The sequence below is a fragment of the Rhinatrema bivittatum genome, chromosome 3, assembly GCF_901001135.1.
Source record: "Rhinatrema bivittatum chromosome 3, aRhiBiv1.1, whole genome shotgun sequence".
Taxonomy (NCBI): domain Eukaryota; kingdom Metazoa; phylum Chordata; class Amphibia; order Gymnophiona; family Rhinatrematidae; genus Rhinatrema; species Rhinatrema bivittatum.
The window spans coordinates 73,922,865-73,944,417 of record NC_042617.1 but is presented as its reverse complement, the minus strand read 5'-3'; the positions used below and the strand labels follow the sequence as shown (position 1 = coordinate 73,944,417).

Below are 21,553 nucleotides of genomic sequence, written 5' to 3'. Positions count from 1 at the left end.
AGTGTATTCACAGGTAATATGCAATACGATGGCAAAATTCCAGGCATATACATTTGAATCAATATCTTCTTCTGATGATGATTATTATTAATACAATTTCTTCCAAAGCAGCTAATCCAGGAGCATAGCTCTCTCTCTGGGTATGACTAATATAAACCCAGTCCCCAATCTCCTTGTAATGTGAACATCAGTCAAAACAAGCCTACAGCTTTAGTAATCACAGCCACTGTAAAAACAGAATAATAGTTCTACCTCAAATAATGTAAAAATTATCTGTTTATATATTTATGATGCTAAACAATTTTAAACATGTCTAGAAATCAGATTTTTATTGTATGATTGGGCAAGTTATATATGAAACGCTTTGCAGAAAAACATTATGTAAGAACAGAATTTTTCTCCTTACAGATATGTAAAAAAAGAGCAGAAATGTTCATGATGATAACATAAGCATTGTCTAATATCTCCTTTGGTTTTTTGAGTGGTATTTATTATTTTAAGAGTCTTCCTCATTTTCTTTCGAAAACTGTTAGCAGCAGTGTTTTTCTTAGGTATCTGGTTTTCTCGAAAAGTTGGATCCTGGAAAATTTGAAAGATTATATTTTTCTTCCTGACATAGTTTTCTTCCTTTTTTCATAAAATTAATCTTTGACTTGATATGCACTTTAAGAATTCCACATAAGGTTTTCATTTATTCAATTTGATTTCAATTTGTCTTTGTCAATTTATTTCTCTTCCCTTGACAGATTTCCCCAGAAGTCTGATGTGCCTGGAAGATGTTCTTCTCAAAGAAACACAACACAGTTTGTCATAATATTTAACTCTGTGGATAGGAATCTTGATAGGCATAGAAATACATTATATTTATTCCCTGCTCACAGATCACTTGGTTGAAACATGTGTTGGAATTTTAGTGCTAGTCACCTGGGGGCCGATATTCAAAAAAGCTGAGCTTCTAAATTTAGGCATCGAAACCCTATATTTATCAAAATGCTATATTTAGAAATAGTACCCACGATATAAAAAAGGGGCCTGGTTAAGCTAATTTTCAAGCTACTACATTGCATCTTGTGCTAATTTCTGTGATGCATCTTACCTTGCATTATTTAACACATTACAGCATTTTTGAGAGAAAACCTCTATAATAAAAATCAATGTCACTCTCTATTTATCCCACTGTAAGAGGGGGCACTTTTAACTCGGTGTGGGGTAGATTTGGGGGGGGGGGGGGAGAGTTACATACACAGTCAGAGGTACGAACAGCAACGTTGACATCACTGAAGATTTTCTGTTGTTTGAATCGATGAAAGCTACAGAAGGAGCTGATTTGTACAATGCACGCTCTACCTAGTTTGCTGCATTCTCTACCAAGCTTGTTTGAAGCTAGGCAGAGTGTTGATTGTACCAATCAAATCCTCCTGTACTTTTCATCCATTCGAACAGAAAATCTTCAGTGATGTCAACTTTGCTGTCCGTACCTCTGACTGTGTATGCAAAACCACCCCACAAAACCTACCCCACCCCCCCCAAACCCCACACCGAGTTAAAAGTGCCCCCCTCTCTTTCTCCATTCCTACTTGACCCTCTTTAGTAAGGGAGATATGATTACCAACCTGATTTTAAGGTAAATGGCTTAATGCAGAGGTAATGCGCTGTAATTAAAATATAACGTGTTATTCTGCCCTGGCACTGCAATTATGCTAATGAGCTGGTTAGCATGCAATCACATGCTAATCAGCTCATTACTAACCTAATACGTGCAAATCAAATAATGCCTCCAAAGTCGCAAGTCGCATTATTTGCTAGCTAACTTCACCTGGGAACATCGGGACACTAACACATGTCCCAATGCTCCCAGGGTTATGCCTTAAAGGGCCGAATCAGACCCAACTAACATCCCCCTAGATCCCCTGTCCCACCCCCACCTATCCACCCCTCCATCCTGGAGGTGGCCAAAGTTGTAAAAAAGTTGTCTCTTTTAAAAGCTGATAGAGATGGAAAATGTTGATGCCACTCGAACTTTCAAAGTGAAGCCGCAATTTGTGGGAATCTGGGATAAATATTTGCAATCGCTCTCTCTCAGAGTGAGAAATCTGGTGCTTAATTATCCCTGGCAGCAGAAATTGAAGGTCCCTTCTTCTTTTTATTAAGAACACTTATTACATCCCGTATAAGTCCACAGCCCTATTGGGGGAGGACAGTAGGGGGGGGAGGGGATGGGGTTGGGGGGGGGGGGTCCTGGATCAGGCTATGTTATGCCTTGTCTTTTAGCAAAGGCTAAGTCTTAGATGGCCTTGTTTCATAAGAAACTGCATCTCATGGATTGTTATTACAGGGATATGATGGGTGTAAAGAACCTACTGTATCTCACATTTATCTAAGATGTATTTGAGAGGAATCAAAAGAACCATTGGAGGGGGGAGGTAGGGGGATGTGGGGGTCCTTTGTCTGCTACTGTACCATTTACTGTGCACTACAAATAATATTTCAGAGGCCTTTGACACGTGGACTTTATGAAGGGGAAGAAAATGTATACTGACTGATCCATGGTTTTCTGTTGACTTGTTGTCCTGGTGTGTACCAGAAACTAGTGTGTACCAGAAGCTGTTTGCCCAACTCCTTCCCTTTGACAAAAATTGCCTCTCCTTTGGGATTTACTAAAGTAGTTCTGGTGGTCTAGCGAGGCTAGCTGGATACATGACTTTGTCCTATCACGTGATGGGGCAGCAGGCACCAGTTTTGAAAATGGCCACCACAGGATCTGGAGCTTAGAGGATGCTCCAGGCTGGCTTCTGGGGAGGAGTTATTTTTTTGTCAAAAAGGAGGGATTGCAGTGGGACCAGTGCCCGGGTTTTTTTTTAATACAACTTTGGCTGTATCCGGGATGGTGGATGGTGTCTATGGAGACCCCAGGGTTTTTTTACATATTTTGTCTGTTGGGGGGGGGGGGGGGGGGGGGGGGAGAAGGTTAGTCAGGGTTGATTGGCTCCTTTAAAGGCATGGTGGCCCCACAGGGGCTGCCATCACACAGAATTTGGGGGATAGTAAAGCTGGGATATTTTTCATGGTGATATTTTACTGCCAGGGAAAAAAACCCAGCTTTGGAAATGAGGCTCATAGTTTGTTGCTTTATCTATCTATCTATTTATTTATTTATTTCAAGCAGTTTCCTCCTGTTACCTTGTACTTCCTATTCAGCTGGAACCAGGGCTGAGATTCTGGTGCCATAAGCCTTCATTTGCAAGTACCTATGGATTGTTCCCTTATTCTATATCTCTCCTGAGCTAGGGGTCATGCACCTAGGACCCTGCAATCACGGGGCCTGAATCCAGACACTTGGATGTCCATCTTCAAAAACTCAGAAGTTAGCTCCCTAAATGAATATTTGGGCACTTATCCAACCAAATTCTAGCTGGCTAATAAGTTAGGGGCATTCTGGGGGCATACAAGGGAGGCGCTGAGTTAGCCAGCTAAGTCCGATATTCAGAATCAGCTGAATGACTTAGCTGGCTCAGTCTGGTGGGGACAAAGAGCTGTCCTAAAATTAGCCAGCTATAGTTATCCACCTAACTTTCAGACAGCTGGCTATATACCTCTAAAGTTAGCCAGATATGTTTATCTGGCTAACTTTGTTATCCGAATTGTGTCTGAATATGGACCTCTAGGCGTCACTCTTAAATAATGACCATTACTCCCTGCCTTTGCAGCATCCCCAGTTCAAATCAACCCAGGGAGTGCAAGGTTCAGCTCGGAGGCTGAACCAGGGCACTGCTGCTCCGCTAGTGGGCTGGCCCTGGACATGCTTATCTGGGCAATGTTCAGCTAATACAGTAACTCAGTGCTCTCATTAAATGTCTTGGCATGGGGATTTTTAATGAAGAGTTTAAAAAATGATTGTTCTTAAGGATGATGCACTTAGAAATCTGTGATTAGTATGTGCGGGCCCAGTTTATTTCCCTTTCCTGAGACTGATGGGTCCGTGTGCCCTGCAGTGCCTTGGGCAACAGCGCTACTACCTGAGGGATCTAGTACAGCACGACATCTTTAATACACTGTTGTTTTTTTGTTTTCCATCCCATCCCTTCCCCTCAGGACAAAAATCAGAACAATGTAGGCCTTTAGACTGGAAAAGAAACATCCTCCGACCCTGAACCTTGCACTGTCGCTCATGTTCATTCAGGGGAGGCCTCCTCTTCAGCAGCAAATAACAATCCCTCTCCCCATTCCCAGTGCACAACCTCAGCGCCGGGCCTGCGCTGGCCTTGCTTTCCTGAGATTTGGTTTAGGAAGTACAAACACCAAGTGTTCAGTGCACAAGGCATTCAGAGGCCACTAAGCACTTGCCTTAACTGTACCTAAATGTTTTTACTATAAACATTTAGATAACAGTAGTCCATAATAAATGCTTAGGTGATTATTTGTAGAATATTACCTATCTCTAAAGATACCTTGTTTCTAATAGAGTCATTTGAAGCACTCCAAAAAACAATGCCTGGATTGCAAACTTAAGGTGTAGTGAGCACTACTGCAGTTCTTGCATACCGAACATGAACTTACAAAACTTCCATATACAAGTTTCCTTTGCTTAAACATCTTGGTAAAAAAAAAAAAAGGTTGGTCTTTAAAGCTGTCACAGGCAAAAATACATTTTCGTGTGCGATTTGCCAATGCTTTTACGTATACTCCATGCTGAAACATTAGTGAAATGCGTTTGAAAGGGCCACGCCCTATTTTTCTCAGAGACACAATTTAAAAAAAGATGTTTAAGTAAAGCAAAACTTCTGTCTGGAAGTTGGGGGTTTTTTTTTTTTTTCGTTTGTGTTGAGTGCACGGCAAAGAGGAGGCGTCACTAATCAGCAGATCCACTCGCGTTTCTTTCCTGCGCTTGCTTCGGCCATCAATAGACTGGGATTGCACTTCTCTGCCGAAGAAGTATAAATCTGAGTGGCTTTGGTTTCTGGAATGCCTTGCGCGCAGGAATCAGTTCATAGCGCCCGTGGTATGACGGTGAACGGAACCACGGGGCTGCTGGATTCAAGGTCCAACGCCGTCAGGAAACATTCTACAGCAGCCTCGTTTTTCCCCTGGGCTTGCAAGGTTTGTCCCAGACAGTTCCAGGCTTCATGCGAAGTGCTCTGAATCTGGACGGCATCCCTTAGGACCTTCTCGGCCAAACTTCTCCGTCCCAGTCTGTTCAGTATGAGTCCCTGGAAGAGAAGAGTGATTCCGCATTAGTGCACGTGACCATCTACAATACTGTACAGGAGAAAGGCTGCAAGGGAACAGGAGGCATTAGGTCACCATTGCATGAATCCATTTTGGCGTCACTTTGCTCAGTGTCGCAGTTACCAGGGCAGTTTCGCAGTTACCAGGGCAAGGAAAGGAGCAAATAGCATGGCAGGAAGGGTTAGTGGGGGACAGTTGGAGATTCTATAAATCGTATTTACAAGGGACAACTGTTCAATATCATCTCTTCTTTGTACAGCAATGATATTAACATACCTCAAAAAATCTTTTGCATTTTAGAAAAAAAAAAACATTTTAAACATACCAAAAATATTAAGAAATGTAAATACTCTTGAAGGTGTGCTCTTAACACTGCTACTTTATGTTAATTTACAAAGACAAACGACACAGGTAATTTATATTTGTAAGCTAGTGAAAAGGACACAGGCTAAAAGCGCCATGTAATTTGTACTTGCTGTTTTGTGTGGATATTCAGGGAGGGTAAAATAATGCATGTACGTATGGAAATGTCATGCATGCGTGCTATTTTCCAACTACTGCTGATCACATCTACAGTGCTCTCACCACCTAAACATATCATCTTGCAGTCCAGACAACAGTACATGCTCTGCAGAAGCCTGCGGAGACTCTTAGCTGGACTGAGAGAGGGCAATTTTCAGATAGGCCAATTTTCTCGGACACAGTTTACCCTGTCAAATTAAAAACCAGAAGGTGCCTTTTGATCACAACATTACATTGTGATATGTGAGAGAACATTAAGACTGTGTGCTTTGTGAATGGCACTGTAAAAATAACAGTCATGAAAAGCAAAGGAAGGATTGATTTTGCTTCAGCTTCTACTGCAAGAGAAGTAAAGACTGCAGGATAAATAGCAAGTTTGCTTGCCGTAAACAGGATTCTCCATAGGCAGGAGGATGGATTAGCCATGACATGTGGGTGATGTCATCTGATGGCACCAAATGGACCTACTGTATCTTTCTAGCTCAGTAAAGTTTTACTTCTGAGCATGTGTAGGAGATCCCACGAGAACTGTCTCATGAGGCCCTCAAATCCAATATTATCAAGACAACACATTTCAAGAACAATTTCCAAGGATAGCGAGGTCAATTATAACAACACCCCGTGGACTCTCCTTTTGTGGTCCTCCTGACCAAGAGAAACAGATTAAACTCCAAGCATAACCCACCACCCAGTCACACCACACACGTCCACTAACATTCCACACACTACACATACCATCCCCCGCCCTCCTTTTTGCCCTGGGAGACACCCCTCCCATAACTAACACTGTCCAACATTGGTAAAAAGAAACAACGTTACATGCCCTTGCAGAGTTCAGTCATCCTTGTAATGTACAATGATCTCACTTACTCTCTGCTCCTAAAGGAAAATATCTTTAAAACATGCACGCATGCGCCTATATACACATATACATGGGCATACAAAATAGCTCTGGTATTTTATTACCTGTGCATATATGATGTACACAGTTTATAAAATATGCATAAATGTACCCCAGGAACATGCACACACATGTAAAAAAATGCATGAATACATTTTTTTCACTTATCTAGATAAATTGTGAGTTATCCAGCTAAGTAGCACAAGAACATAAGAATTGCCATACTGGGTCAGACCAAGGGTCCATCAAGCCCAATATCCTGTTTCCAACACTGGCCAATCGAAGTCACAAGTACCTGGCAAGTACCCAAACATTAAATAAATCTCAAGCTACTATTGCTTAATAATTAATAGCAGTTTATGGATATTTCCTCTAGGAACTTATCCAAACCTTTTTTAAACCCAGCTACACAAAATGCTGTAACCACATTCTCTGGCAATGAATTTCATAGCTTAACTATACGCTGAGTGAAAAATAATTTTTGTTGATTTGTTTTAAATGAGCTACTTGCTAACTTCATGGAGTGCCCCCTGGTCCTTCTACTATTTGAGAGAGTAAATAACAGATTTACATTAACTTGTTCAAGTCCTTTCATGATTTTGTAGACTTCTATCATATCCCCCCTCAGTTGCCTCTTCTCCAAACTGAACAACCCTAACTTCTTTAGGCTTACCTCATAGGGCAGCCGTTCCATGCCACTTTATCATTTTGGTTGCCCTTCTCTGCACTTTCTCCAGTGCAACTATATCACAACATTCAAGATGCGGTCTCACCATGGAGCGATACAGAGGCATTATGATATCCATCGTTTTATTTGCCATTCCCTTCTTAATAATTCCTAACAATCAATTTGCTTTTTTGATCGCCACAGCACACTGAGCTGACAATTTCAATGAATTATCCACTATGAAGCCTAGATCTCTTTCCTGGGTGGTAACTCCTAAGATAGAACCTAACATTGTGTAACTACAGCAAGGGTTATTTTTCCCTATATGCATCATTTTGTACTTGTCAACATTAAATTTAATTTGTCATTTGGATGCCAAATCTTCCAGTCTTGCAAGATACTCCTGCAATTTATCACAATCCGCTTGAGATTTAACTACTCTGCATAATTTTGTGTCATCTGCAAATTTGATCACCTCACTTGTCAAACCCCTTTCCAGATCATTTATAAAAATATTAAAAAGCACCGGTCCAAGGCACAATCCCCGAGGCACTCCACTGTTTACTAGGGATGTGGAGAAGGAAAAAATCTGTTTCGATTTGGTTTTCATTTCGCCAGTACAAAAATTTGTTGCATTAGTTTCGTAGGGGGGAAAACCAATTTGTTGATTAGTTTTATTCGTTGTCCGTTTTCCCATTAAAGTCAATGGGGGAAGTATTTGCAGCTTATTTTTGGCTGCAGAATTGGGGGTTTTCTTATCAATTCTGATGAAACTTCTGGGGAGCAATCATCAGAATGAGAAAAGAGCTCCAAGGTACTTAGACTGTGGCAAAGTGGCATGAATAGCCTAAGGCACTGTAAAGGGGCAAAGGGGTACCAGGAGTGGCAATAGTGCTTTAACAGAGGTGCAAAGCAGCAGCGAGAGTGTCAAAAACACACCACAGCTTCAAAAGAGAGCACCGATAACAGTTGCATGAACCCTCGAAGACAGCACGACAGGCAAAGTGGCAAGACAAGTGGCATCAACATCCTACAGCACAATGGAGGAACATAGCAAGCAGAAAGAGTGTCAGAAAAAAACATGAGGTGCCGATAAAGGGACAAAGCAGCAGAAAGACTAGCACCAACACACTGAGGAACTGTGATAGTGGCAAGAACACCACAAGGAGTAGAATGAGTCATCTGGTGTATTGCAGCAAGGCAGAGTGGCAGAAAGTTGATAGGTGCAAGACAGGCTGGCAGAGTGGAGGTAGTCTGGTCCCTGTGGTTTTGGTAGGGGCAAGACAGGCTGGCCCTGGGGAGAGTTCCCTTTCCTTTGCGCAGGAAAGGGCTCCCTAGAATGGGTTCGCCCCTAGAGTGGGGTGTTTCTGTTGGCATCTAGTGAGCTCTCGCTGGTCTTTTAAAATCTGGTGGACGTAGCAGATATACAAATGAGAATTTTCAAGGCCGAGGCAGAGGAGGTTTCCATGTGAACAGCGGTTCAACATGGGTCAGCGGGTGTTAAGAGTTAGGCTGGCTACACCCGGGGAAAGTTCCCTTTCATTTGCACAGGAAAGGGCTCCCTGAAATGGGTTGGCATCTAGAGTGGAGCACGAGCCTTCAAAGTGTGGCGAGACAACGTGGAGGAGGTTTCCAAATGGACAGCAGATATGGTTCAACATGGGTCAACGGGTACTAAGAGATAGGCTGGCTACACCCGGGGAGAGTTTCCTTTCCTTTGCGCAGGAAAGGGCTCCCTAGAATGGGTTGTTGGCCCCTAGAGTGGAGCACGAGCCTTCAAAGAGTGGCGAGTCGACGTGGAGGAGGGTTCCATGTGAACTGCGGTTCAACATGGGTCGGCGGGCGTTAGGAGATAGGCTGGCTACACCCGGGAAGAGTTCCCTTTCCTTTGCGCAGGAAAGGGCTCCCTGAAATGGGTTGGCCCCTAGAGTGTGGTGGTTCCGTTGGTGTCTAATGAATACCCAGAAGCTATTAAGTGTACTTAAGAACTTCAGCTGATGACAAAGGAACTTGAAGAGCTCTCAGAAATAAGAAAACTGCTACTCAAGTCCAAATCTACAATATCAACCCATGTTGACTTTGTAGTTTACACAGTGCCTCTGTAAACTATGGGAACACAGAGTATGAACTAGAGTACAACTACCACCAGTTTTCTACAGCACTAGAAACATTAATGTTGGCACCTAAGAAACATGTAGGGAAAATGGCCTGCATTAGGAAGGTCATGAAAACTATTGAGCATATGAAATATCCAAGCTCCAAGCTGGACAGACAGGTACAGCGTTTGAGGTCAGGCCCTTGTAGGGACGTAAGGCCTGGACAGTGGACGGACAGGCACAGCATTAGAAGTCAAGCCCTTGTAGGAATGTAAGTCCTGGACGGACAGGCACAGCATTAGAGGTCAAGCCCTTGTAGGGACATAAGGACTGGACGGACAGGCACAGCATTAGAGGTCAAGCCCCTGTAGGGACATAAGGCCTGGACAGACAGGCACAGTGTTAGAAGTCAAGCCCTTGTAGGGACGTAAATCCTGGACGGACAGGCACAGCATTAGAAGTCAAGCCCTTGTAGGGACATAAGGCCTGGATGGACAGGCACAGCATTAGAGGTCAAGCCCTTTTAGGGACGTAATCCCTGACGGACAGGCACAGCATTAGAGGTCAAGCCCTTGTAGGGACATAATCCCTGGACGGACAGGCATAGCATTAGAGGTCAAGCCCTTGTAGGGATGTAATCCCTGGATGGACAGGCACAGCATTTGAGGTCAAGCCCTTGTAAATACCCAGAAGCTAACTGTACTTATGCATTTCAGCTGATGACAAAGGAACATGAAGAGCTCTCAGAAATAAGAAAACTACTACTCAAGTCCAAATCTACCATATCAACTTATGTTGACTTTGTAGTTTACACAGTGCTTCTGTAAACTATGGGAACACAGAGGATGAACTAGAGTGCAACTACCACCAGTTTTCTATAGTACTAGAAACATTAATGTCGGCACCTAAGAAACATCTAGGGAAAATGGCCCGTATTATGAAGGTCATAAAAACTATTGAGCATATGAAATATGCAAGCTCCAAACATCTGAAGTCAGCTTTTTATGTTCTTACATTCCAAATGTTGCAAAACAGGAAAAATAATATTCTGGAAAGAAGTGATGCACAAATACATGAAACTGAAATTAGAAATACTAGAACTAAATTCAGACAGGCACAGCGTTTGAGGTCAGGCCCTTGTAGGGATGTACGGCCTGGACAGTGGACAGACTGGCACAGCGTCTCAGGTCAGGTACATGTGCTGATATTATCTGGAGCATAGGAGGCAGTTGGAGCTGCTGCAAAGCTTTCAATTGCTTTTATTCATCTTGCCATTCACACGGAAAATTTGGAAACCCAAGCAAAGGCATATTTATTTTCAAAAACACTAGCATTTCCATCAACTCTGGTGCCAGCCTTGAGCAGTGAGGACTCATGATATCCCTTGCATTGAAAATACACGTTCACTGGACACACTGGTTGGTGGACATGACAGTTATCACTGAGCCACTTTGGCTAGTTGTGGCCAGACAGTGGACTTGTGTGCCCAATATGCCAGTGGATCTGTCTGCATGTCCTCTGTGGGCTCTGAGAGATACCATGTCACTGACATTTGTGCTGGTGTCTCCTTTGCTTGGGTGGACTGAGAGTCACTTATGTCAGCTGCTTTCTCTCTAGCCCATAGCAGAACAGATGATTCTTTAACGGCAACATGGCTTTGACGTACTGAAGTGGAGGAGGAGGAAGTACTAGCTGTTGCTGACAGAGTGCTGCTCCTGCTTGGGCTAGCACAACTCTCTGAAGTGCCCGCTGTTTCCTCCTCTGCTTCATGCCTAATCTGTCTCTACCTATGGTGCTCCTGTTCATGGACTTTTAGTAACAGCAGATCCTTCACAAATGTGAGACAAGTGGACTGTGGGGCGAGTTTCCCTTTCACACGGGGATCACAGACTGTGGTGAACATCTATGTGTGGTCTTCTGTTAAAGGCCTTAATCTCTCTTGCATCTGCTTCTGCAAAATGTCCAGACAATGCAGCAACTCTGCTGTCATTCCCTCTTCCTGTTTAAAGCCCTCCATATTTTCCTCCAGAAAATTAACTATAGGGATGATGTCAACCAAGGTGGCACTTCTGGAACTCAGCTTCTTCAAGGCATCCTTGAAGGGCTGCAGGATCTTTACCAGCTGACTCATGACTAACCAATCATGATGCCCTAGGGGATTCTGCACACCTATGTCCATTGCCGCAGAAAGTTCATGAAGGGGTGTCTGCTGCTCCCCTAACCTCGCACAATCATATAGGTGGAATTCCACCGGGTGGAAATGGCTTGAATGAGACACTTGTGAGGCATCTCCAAATCAGTCTGCTTTTGTCGGAGAACCTGCCCCACCTTCACACTTCTGTGGAAGTGCGCTGCTATGTTCCTGCAGTTGTGTATTTTAACATATGCAGGTATTCATTCTCTTGGTGATTAGACTCCAACCCCAGAGCTGACTTCACTACCAGGTGCAGAATGTGTGCAAAGCATCGGATGTTCTGAAAGCGCCCATCGCATATTGCCTTTACCATGTTTGCACCATTGTCTGTGACAAAGAACCCTGCCTGAAGATTCCTGTCTCGCTGGTGTAGCTGCCAGCCTGCCAGCATCTGTCTGATGCATGCTAGAATATTGGCTGAGGTATGGGCCTCATCCATCAGGTGGGTGTGCAGTAAAACCCACCTCCACCCTAATACTTGTTCACTAATAGAGCTGCTGCCTGCCCCTGCCTCAGCCAGGTCCCACCAGTGTGCTGTCAGGGAGAGGTAAGAGTGTGCAGCATTCATGGCAGTCCAGATATCGCAGGTGAAATGCACACTCCCCTGTGCCTTAGCTAGCAGCGCTTGGATGCGACTGTGACACTGGCTGTACAGGTTGGAGATGACCTTTATGCTAAATGTGGTTCTGGAGGGGACTTTGTAATTTGGAACTAAGACCTTCAGCAATACTAACTGGAAAAAGAAGAAGAGACCATATAACTGAAACTCTGGCCGAACTTCACTGGCTACCCATAGAACAAAGAATAAAATACAAAGCACTATGCACCATACATAAACTAATACATGATGAAAAAGCCGACTGGCTAAACACTGCACTACGGGTACACGTACCACACAGGAACCTTCATTCAGCAAACAAAGCTCTCTTAACCATTCCCTCAGTCAAGACAGCGAGACTAACCCAGATAAGAGAAAAGGCATTGTCTTTAGCAGGACCCACACTCTGGAACACAATGCCTTTGGAGACCAGATTACAGAGAGTCCCCAAAACAAGACATGGCTTTTTAAACAAGCCTTTTATAAAGAGACCGGAGAATAGAAAATACACTGGAATAAACAGAAGAGCACCGGCACACAGCAGTATTCTCATAAATGTGCATTACAATATTTTAACAAATTGAGTACACAATGAATGTAATAATATAACACAGTAAATGTGATTTTTTTTGACCTGTAAAAGTATCTTCTAGGTACACCTGGCCAGAACCTACATCATTAAACATTTGTATGTATTTTTATGATTTAATGTAACCAAAACATAATGGCACCTGTTAGAATGTACTATAGTACGCTTACTCCAAACTTACTTATGTGCCTACATGTAAACCATTGCGATGGTATATAACTTAGCGACTGTATAGAAAAGACTTTAAATAAATAAATAAATAAATAAATAAATAAATAAATAAATGCTTGAAACCGATATTCTCCACTATCTGCAAGGGCTGGTCATCAGGGGCAATCATTTCCCCAATGCTCCTGGTTACAACTTTTGAGGCTACCTGCCTCCTACCCCGGGATAGCATTACCGAACACCACCCCATTTCCTCCATGGTGGGTTGTCGCTTCTGCCACACGGCAGGGGGCTGCTGGCCTGCCACCTGACTGCTAGAAGGGCTGACAACCTGGGGTGACTTTGCTCCTTTTCAACCACTTTATGCTGCCTGGAAAAAGGGGTCCCCTGACTGGTACTGCCACCATCCCCAGATGGCAGAACTGTTGGGTGTTGCCTCTGCCTATGATGCATCATGCCAAAATTAGTTAGATGTCCCATTTGCGTGCCTCTGCTAATAGCCCTGGCACAGTAATTACACTGAAGAAAACGCGGGTCCTCCGTCACTTAAAGTGGCTCCAGATCGCAGATTTCTTTTGTGATCCCTTCTCTATAGCCTTTGGGGTGGATGCTGGCTGAAGTAGTGGGTGCACACTGAGAAGCAATGCTAGGGGTATCAGTCATACTCTGTGCCTGCGCTGATTGCTCTCCCTCCTCCTTATCATCAGTTTCCTCTCTCCCCTGCAGCACTGAAGTGGAGGCTAAGACAGGACTAACTAATCCTCCTAAACCTTCTTCAGCTATTACTTCTTCCATTTCTGATGATGAGAATCCCACACAAGATGAGTCTTCATCGGAATCAGAAGCAAACAGTGCCTGCGCTACATTTTCAATGCTAAGTCAAATTTGCTCTCGCACTGCTGCTTTTGGGTGTCACCATTTTGTCTTGCATAACTCAGCCTCCCCTTCCCTCACCTCCAAAACTACAAGGTCAGAAACAGGTGGTGACGTTGCATCATCTTTAAATTTCATTTTTTTCCGGATGGAACTGCCTGCCCCTACAGAGATTTTAGATTGGAATAGGTCCCTTTTTAAATTTAATGGGGGACTGGCACTGCCTTTTGAAGTGCATCCTCTGCCAGTCCCAATCACTCAACCACATCTAACTTTCCCTGACGTTATGGATTTAATGTCACTGCCTACTAGGGATTTCAATTAAAATAATTATTTCCAAAAGAGGCCCACTGGGGATTTAGCTTCAGAGAGCACCTCTGTCCCAATATATGTGAGTCTGCAAAACTGCCCTGGAGGGTAAGAACATAAGAATATGCCATACTGGGTCAGACCAAGGGTCCAACAAGCCCAGCATCCTATCTCCAACAGTGGCCAATCCAGGCCATAAGAACCTAGCAAGTTCCCAAAAACTAAGTCCAGCCCATGTTACTGTTGCTAGCAATAGCAGTGGCTATTTTCTAAGTCAACTTAATTAATAGCAGGTAATAGACTTCTCCTCCAAGAACTTATGCAATCCTTTTTTAAACACAGCTACACTAACTGAACTAACTACATCCCCTGGCAACAAATTCCAGAGTTTGATTGTGCATTGAGTGAAAAAGAACTTTCTCTGATAAGTTTTAAATGTGCCACATGCTAACTTTATTGAGTGCCCCCTAGTCCTTCTATTATCCGAAAGAGTAAACAACCGATTCATATTTACCTATTCTAGACCTCTCATGATTTCAAACACCTCTATCATATCCCTCTTCAGCCGTCTCTTCTCCAAGCTGAACAGTCCTAACCTCTTTAGTCTTTCCTCATAGGGGAGCTATTCCATCCCCTTTATCATTTTGATTGTCCTTCTCTGTACCTTCTCCTGGCTCTGGTGCTAGACATTCCTGCACAGATTAAGGAGGAAATTGTAAAAGACACATACTGTGGTGCTGTGGATTAACTTGTGTGTCATTTCCATACAGTTTCAACAGTAAAGACTTTAATTTGGATACTAACACAGTGCCTCCACTTGTTTTGTTGGGCACATCCAACACACATTCGGACATACAATTACGCTTCTTCCTGGGACCAGAACTGGAACACGAGGTGTCACACTTAGCACTCGGGGCCTTGGGATTAACCTCTCCCCCAACTTGACAAAGGATCCAGGCCCTGGAAAGTGTTCAAGCTAACCTTGAGTCAGTGTTCAAGCTAGCCTGGGAACGTTCCAGCCCCGAAGAGTGAAACAAATACTTTTATGGCCCTATCAGGTAGCAGTCCGCACCCAGGAATGGGGTTACATATGCAAGAAATTCCAAATCCCTCCCCAACCTTACCTCTGGGGATCGCCTCCCCCCCTATACTGTGCATAAATGGAGGCACTATGAGTACACTTCTACCCAAGTCTAGGGCTTGAAATTTTCCAAAAACCCATTTCTGTGAATCATGCATTGTTGTAGTCATGGAAATTACTATTACAATTACCCGCCCGAGTCCCTACCGTCTAGTCTCCTGCAGTACAGTGGAGCACATTAACCTGACCATCCTGTCAAGTTACCAGGAAGCCCTAGGACATGTCATGGTAGTGCAGTTAGTGAGGGAATAATTAGGGGAGGATCCATATATGTGCATCCCCTCCCCTTGAGGGTCCTGGAATGGATGTCCCACTTCAGAGGTTTTACAGCAGTGCTCTGCCAAGAGATCTGGGGGCAGTATAAGTTTGCTGGTCAGGAGGAGGGTTGGAGATTTACTCTTGGGAGCTCTGGCCTTCCCGGCTGGCAGTGTGTGAGTAAGGTCGGGAATTTCCCTGCCTATCCACTCCCTGGTGGGTAAGGGTTTCCTCACGAGAATTCTTTGGAATTCTCGTGAGGAAAAGGCCCAGGTGTCCTTTCTGGACACCTGGGCCTTTCCTGGATTCAGGGAAAGGGGAGCCCTGTGTTTGGGACGCCCAGGGATAGGGAAGACCTGCCCTCCGAGATAACTGCGGTGTTATTTCCTTTTCGGGACCAGAAGAAATTGTTTTATGAAGATCTGGGAGTGTTTTCTGCCCCTCTTCCTACCTAAGGACCTGTGAAGATATAGCTGCAGCTTGGATTCCTCCCAAAAAGGGATCCCCATCATATTAAAAGGAAAAGCTCTACTAACTGTGAGTAAGAGACTTTTGAAAATCATTGAGGGCATCCATCAGGAATCTTCACCCAAGCAGAGAGAGGTTTGGACTCTGTGCATGGACAGGATTTTTGGCCATCATTAGGAAGGGGGTTTCCTGACCAGTTTAATGGTTACCCTGCCCACTGGGACTGCCACTTTACATAATCTGTGAGGGTGGCTGGATCCCTATCCTGCTTGAAAGATTCCTACACAGAGGATAAAGACTATAATGAAAAGGAGAAAGGCTGTGGTGCTGGGATTTGTTTAATTGTGCCGTGCCATCTGACTCTTTATTCAGTAAAACTTTATTTTGGAGACTAACCCAGTGCATCCTGCGTGATTTGTTGGCACATAGCTCCCAAGTGAAAAGAATTACCACACTCCCAGGATGCTACCCTAAAAGAGATTAGTCACCCCCACACTGGGCCCTGAAAGTAAACCTTGGCCCCCTACCAAAGGCACTCACACCCTGGGGAAAGGAGCACAGAGAAGAGCAAGCCAGGGTCCCTGCCCCAAAGAACTTATAAATTCTTTTATGACCCCACCCACAAAGGAAAAGCAACTCTGGAACAAGTGCTTTACATCTTTCCTAAGCTCTTTTGAAATGAACTGCACTGACTGCAATTTGTTTTGGCATGCAATAATTCACTGAACAGGCTGCCAGCGTGTAATATTTTGCTTCTTACACAGAAGCAATCTTCCGCTTGCGATCTACTTCTGAAATATGCTAATTTCCTATTTTCTCTTTTTGTCTGCTGAAAATGCCATATTGTTTCATGTTTTCACTGAAAAGGGCTTCACCAATTTTCTGGTTTGCTGCATGGAAAATACGCTGTCTCAATGGTTTTCACCCAAGAATTGTTATTCTTTTCATTTTAGATGGTTTCCACCACAGTATTTCTTGGTAAATGTGGAGCTCTCCCTCAATCTCATGTGATCAGAGAGGTGTCAGAATGATTGCTGACTTTAACTTCCTTTTGCTTAACTTGTTTTTATTTGAGGCTGCAGTCAGAGATATATTAAACAAGCTCCAAGGCAACCTTTGAAGACTTGGCTGTGCCAGGCTAAGAAAGACCTTTAATATAAAAGAAACACAATATAAAACAATCCTTTGAAGAGGTAAGAGAGGTATTTATCTCATAACATACTGTATACACAGGGACTGATAACATTAAATCACTGACACTGGGCAGCTAAGGAAACAAAGTTACTACATAGAGAAAAAAGATGAAGAAACATGTTTGGAAAAAGTTGAAAGGAATGCAAAAAATTATACTAAAAAGTGGCAAAATTTTGTTTAAAGTAAAGAAAGATTGAACACAAATAGTTTTTGAAGACTCACCAAGCAAAAAGTCAATAGGATTTAACTGGTGGCTAATCTGAAACTGGATCTAATCCTTCCTAATACAGCACGGATGAAGTAACCAACCATAAAAGCATAGTTAAGTGCAGTAAGGGAGGATAGCAGATCATATTGTTCCATTCTGATTTATTTCTGTTATGGGAACGCTGGAGGTGGTCCCATTTCTGGGAGATTGTGTACCCTTGGGCCACGACGCAATCGCAGAGGAGCTCCGGGAAGCGCCGAGGCAGGCGAGGAGTGTCCAAGCACAGGCTAGAAATGCAGGACCCTGGCCTCTGCCCAACCTGATCGCATCGAAGAGACCCAGCAACGCAATGTTGGTCTCTGGGGTAGCCCTCCGGCCACTCAATAGCCCTTTCAGACCTGCCTTACGGGAACGGCAAATGCGACAGGACGGACAGAGGCTGAAGGGTAAAGACATCAGACTTCAGACGAAGACTCAGGATACGTGAGGGATACACACGAAGAATCAGGATACTTAAAGGGTTGAGATGAAGACTTGAAGGGCTGAGACAAAACTCAGGTTGCTTGAAGAACTGAGATGGACTCAGGTTGCTTGAAAAGAAGGAATCCGACAGAGTCACAAGTCAAGAGTTCTGAACAGGTACTGCCACACCACGCGCCCTACACAGCTAATCAAGGCAGGTCACGTACCACGCTGGTGGTTCCCAACTCAGGTTACTTGGAGGTTTCACGACGAAGACTCCGATGAGGCCTGCACCGAGGCACGCCCTCCACAGCCAGTCAAGGCAAGGCACGGACCACGCTGATACGGTACAGATTATGCAGAGTTCATTCATATGGACAAAGGCAAATGCAAGGGGCTCCAAAGACCCGGACAGGATTCAGGAGAAGGACCTCAGGATCCAAGGACTCTGAGTAAAAGGCTCGGCACGGAGCGGAGCTCGAGCAAACTTGGAGTGTGGAACCTTTAGCTTGGAGGATTAAAAGCCGGCATCTTCTGGAGGCTTGCGCTGTCAAGGAAAGGACAACTGGAAAAAGAAGATCAGGACATGAAGACATCCAGAGAATAGGACATCAGGACTTCAGGGGCTCTGAAGGACAAAACATCGGGAACATCAGGGATTCTGAAGGGAAGGACGTCGGAACATCGGGAACATCAGGGATTCTTAAGGGAAGGACGTTGGAACATCAGGAACTGGACGGACGAAGACACAGGATCCGACAAGAGACCTTAACGAAGATGAAGACGAAGACATGGAATTCCAACATGAAACAGAGTGCCTAGGAGAAGCTAGGTGTAGAGAAGTCCTAAGGAGGACTGGCTCCTTGCCAAGGCAATGAAGCAATGAAGACAGGCCCTTTTTATAGGGCTGAAGAGAGACTCCCACGATGACATCATTAGGAGGACCACTCCCACACTGGCCCTTTAAGATGTGAAGAGAAGCGCCTAAGGAGGAAGTGGGCAGGACCTTGGAGAGCAGTGTCCCTGCCACTGAGTGCAGGAGCAGGACTGGGCCACGGAACAGGCCCCGATGTAAGCGGCGGTGTCCAGGCCACAGGGAAGCGACTGAGGGCGGCTCCATGCCGCAGGCAATGCTGAGGATGGAGGCCCCTCCCACGGAGGGAACAAGGTAACGTCGGCAGGCCCCCTGGCCGCGTGAGAATGCTGTTGGCGGCCTCCTGGTCGCGTAGGAATACACCCGGGTGGCGTCCTCCTGGCCACAGTGCAGTATTGGAGCAGCTCCAGTGCACGGAAAGGATGTTGGCGGCCTCCAGGCCGTTGAAGAGGTTGAAAAAAGGAAAAAAAAGAGAGGTGAGAGGCTGCCCGTGGTCCCACCACGGGCAGAATCATAACAATTTCCTTATTCCTATCTTAAAGAGATCATGTACTAAATTAATAACTTTATGGAAAATTATTTTACAAAGATTTATAAAACTACTGTCCCAGGCTAGTCCTATGCAGAAGTTTACTGAATTATTTCTGATGTTCAAGAACAAAGTCACATTTCACAGTGAAATAATACAGATATGTGACCACTCATAATGTGACACATAGCAGGGGTGGCCAAACCCAGGCCCAAAGAGCCACAAACTGTTGGACCAGCTATTGAAAATGCGCGTTCTCTGGTGGAGTCAAGATGAGCCAATCAGGGTGAAGGAATTTCAAGAAGCATCTGATTGGAGGAGCGTAAAGTTCTGCTGGGGTTGTGTAATTTAAGCATGGCTTTTGTCCAGGCTGAGGTGAGATTATAAATTAGGTTGTGGATAACTGAAGCCAACTTGTATTGTATTCGGTAGTGTATGGGGAGCCAGTGGAGAGAAAAAAAGAACTGATGTGATGTGGTCTTGAATATTAGTCCCAGTTAGTAAAGATGCTGCTGTGTTTTGGGTGATCTGAAAAGCGCAAATGGTGTTTTGAGGTAGATCTGTCTATAGGGAATTACAGTAATCTAGAGAGGAGAAGATAAATGATTAAAGGAAGGTTCTAAAGTCATTAGGGTTGATAAACCTAAGCTTCCTTTCCTTTGTTTCACTGCTTTTTCATGCATATTCATTCATTCACACCTCACCCTTGAACTCTATGCATTGAAATTCTCAATTATTATAAAACATAATGCACATAAATAGCAGTATGGATCCCTGGGTCTGTTGGAAGATCACAAGATATCCTTATTTTTGGCAAATTACACTATATATTAGCAAGCTGCACTTAATCACGTGGGCTGATCACATCACTACTAAGAACACAAAGTTCTGCAGGATACTTCACTCACATCTCTCCTTCACACCATATACATCAAATCACCACATACCCTTCAACACTCATACCTTTCTGTGTCCCACACAGCCCTAAAAATATGCTCTGAGAAAGAGCAAATGGTGGAAGGAAGATGAAAATAAAGAGTAAATCTAAGTTCAATTGGTGGTAATATCTCCTATGAATAAATAGATGAACAGAGAATATAAAATGCAAACAACATAATTTAATACCATGCACATAAAAATATGTATTCGACCAATCCAGACTTTAATATTAAAATGCTACAACAGTAAAGGAACCTTTTCTAAAAATCAATATAATATTAAACCATTAAAAATGAAAAAAAATAAAAAATGAAACAGCCTTGTTTTGGTAGTACTTCCTGCATCAGGAACAATCCTTATGTAAATTAATATTTACAACTGGCCAATACAAGGTAACTATAGATAGCAATTGAAATGAATGAGCAAGTTAGTACAAATGCAGGTGTACTTATGATCCCAGAGGGCAAATGAGACTCGTATAAATGCTCTGTTTCTATTCCTTATGCAGAGTTACTGGATCCAGCAGTGGTACTTTTTACCGCAGTCGTTACACCAAAGTAACATAGTATTGTTGGCACAAAATGACCAAATGGTCCATCCAGTCTGCCTGCAAGCTTCCCATGGCAGCAACTGCCATTCCATGCAGGTTAGTGACGCGGCGTTTCGGGGGCGGTGCCGCGGGTGTGGTTTCAGCCCGGGGGCATGGCCACGGCCTCCGGACCAGCCCCCGGGACCGGAACATGGAGCGGGGCAGCCGGCCGGTGCGCGCAAAGTTAAGCCTGCTGGAAGCAGGCTTAACTTTGCTGACAAAGGTAGGGGGGGGTTTAGATAGTTCCGGAGGGGTGGGTTAGGTAGGGGAAGGGAAGGTGCGGGGGGGGTGGGGGGGGGGGTGGAAGGAAAGTTCCCTCAGAGGGAACAGAGGCAGCCTGCACGGCTCGGCGCGCGCAGGCTGCCGATTTTGGGCAGCCTTGCGCGCGCCGACCCCGGATTTTAATGGATACGCGCGGCTACGTGCGTATCCATTAAAATCGCGCGAACAAAAGTACACGCTCGCGCTAATTTATAAAATCCGGCCCTTACTGTTTTTGTCTTCACCCCCTCTTCCAGAAGGGCCTTCCAGGCATCCACCACCTTCCTCCATGAAAAATTATTTTCTTATGTTGGTTCTGAGTCTTCCCCCCTGGATTTTCATTTTGTGATCCCTAGTTCTACTGTTTCCATTCCAATGAAAAAGGTTTAAAGTTTGCACATCGTTAAATCCTTTTAAGTATCTGAAGGTCTGTATCATAATCCCCCTGCATCTCCTGTCTTCCAGGATGTACATATTCAGATCCTTAAGC

At 44.2% G+C, this 21,553-nt stretch overlaps 1 protein-coding gene across 2 annotated transcripts in view; it reads right to left on the bottom strand.

Annotated features, from left to right (window-relative positions):
* Nucleotides 1-312: 312 nt before the first annotated feature.
* The window catches only part of TTC7A (tetratricopeptide repeat domain 7A), a 523,501-nt gene continuing 502,260 nt past the window's right edge, over nt 313-21,553 (bottom strand). For both annotated transcript variants that reach the window (XM_029593372.1, XM_029593373.1), the window contains one exon: nt 313-5,207. In XM_029593372.1, the coding sequence (XP_029449232.1) occupies nt 4,986-5,207 (222 nt within the window). In that variant the 3' untranslated portion in view covers nt 313-4,985. The remainder of the gene's footprint in view (nt 5,208-21,553) is intronic.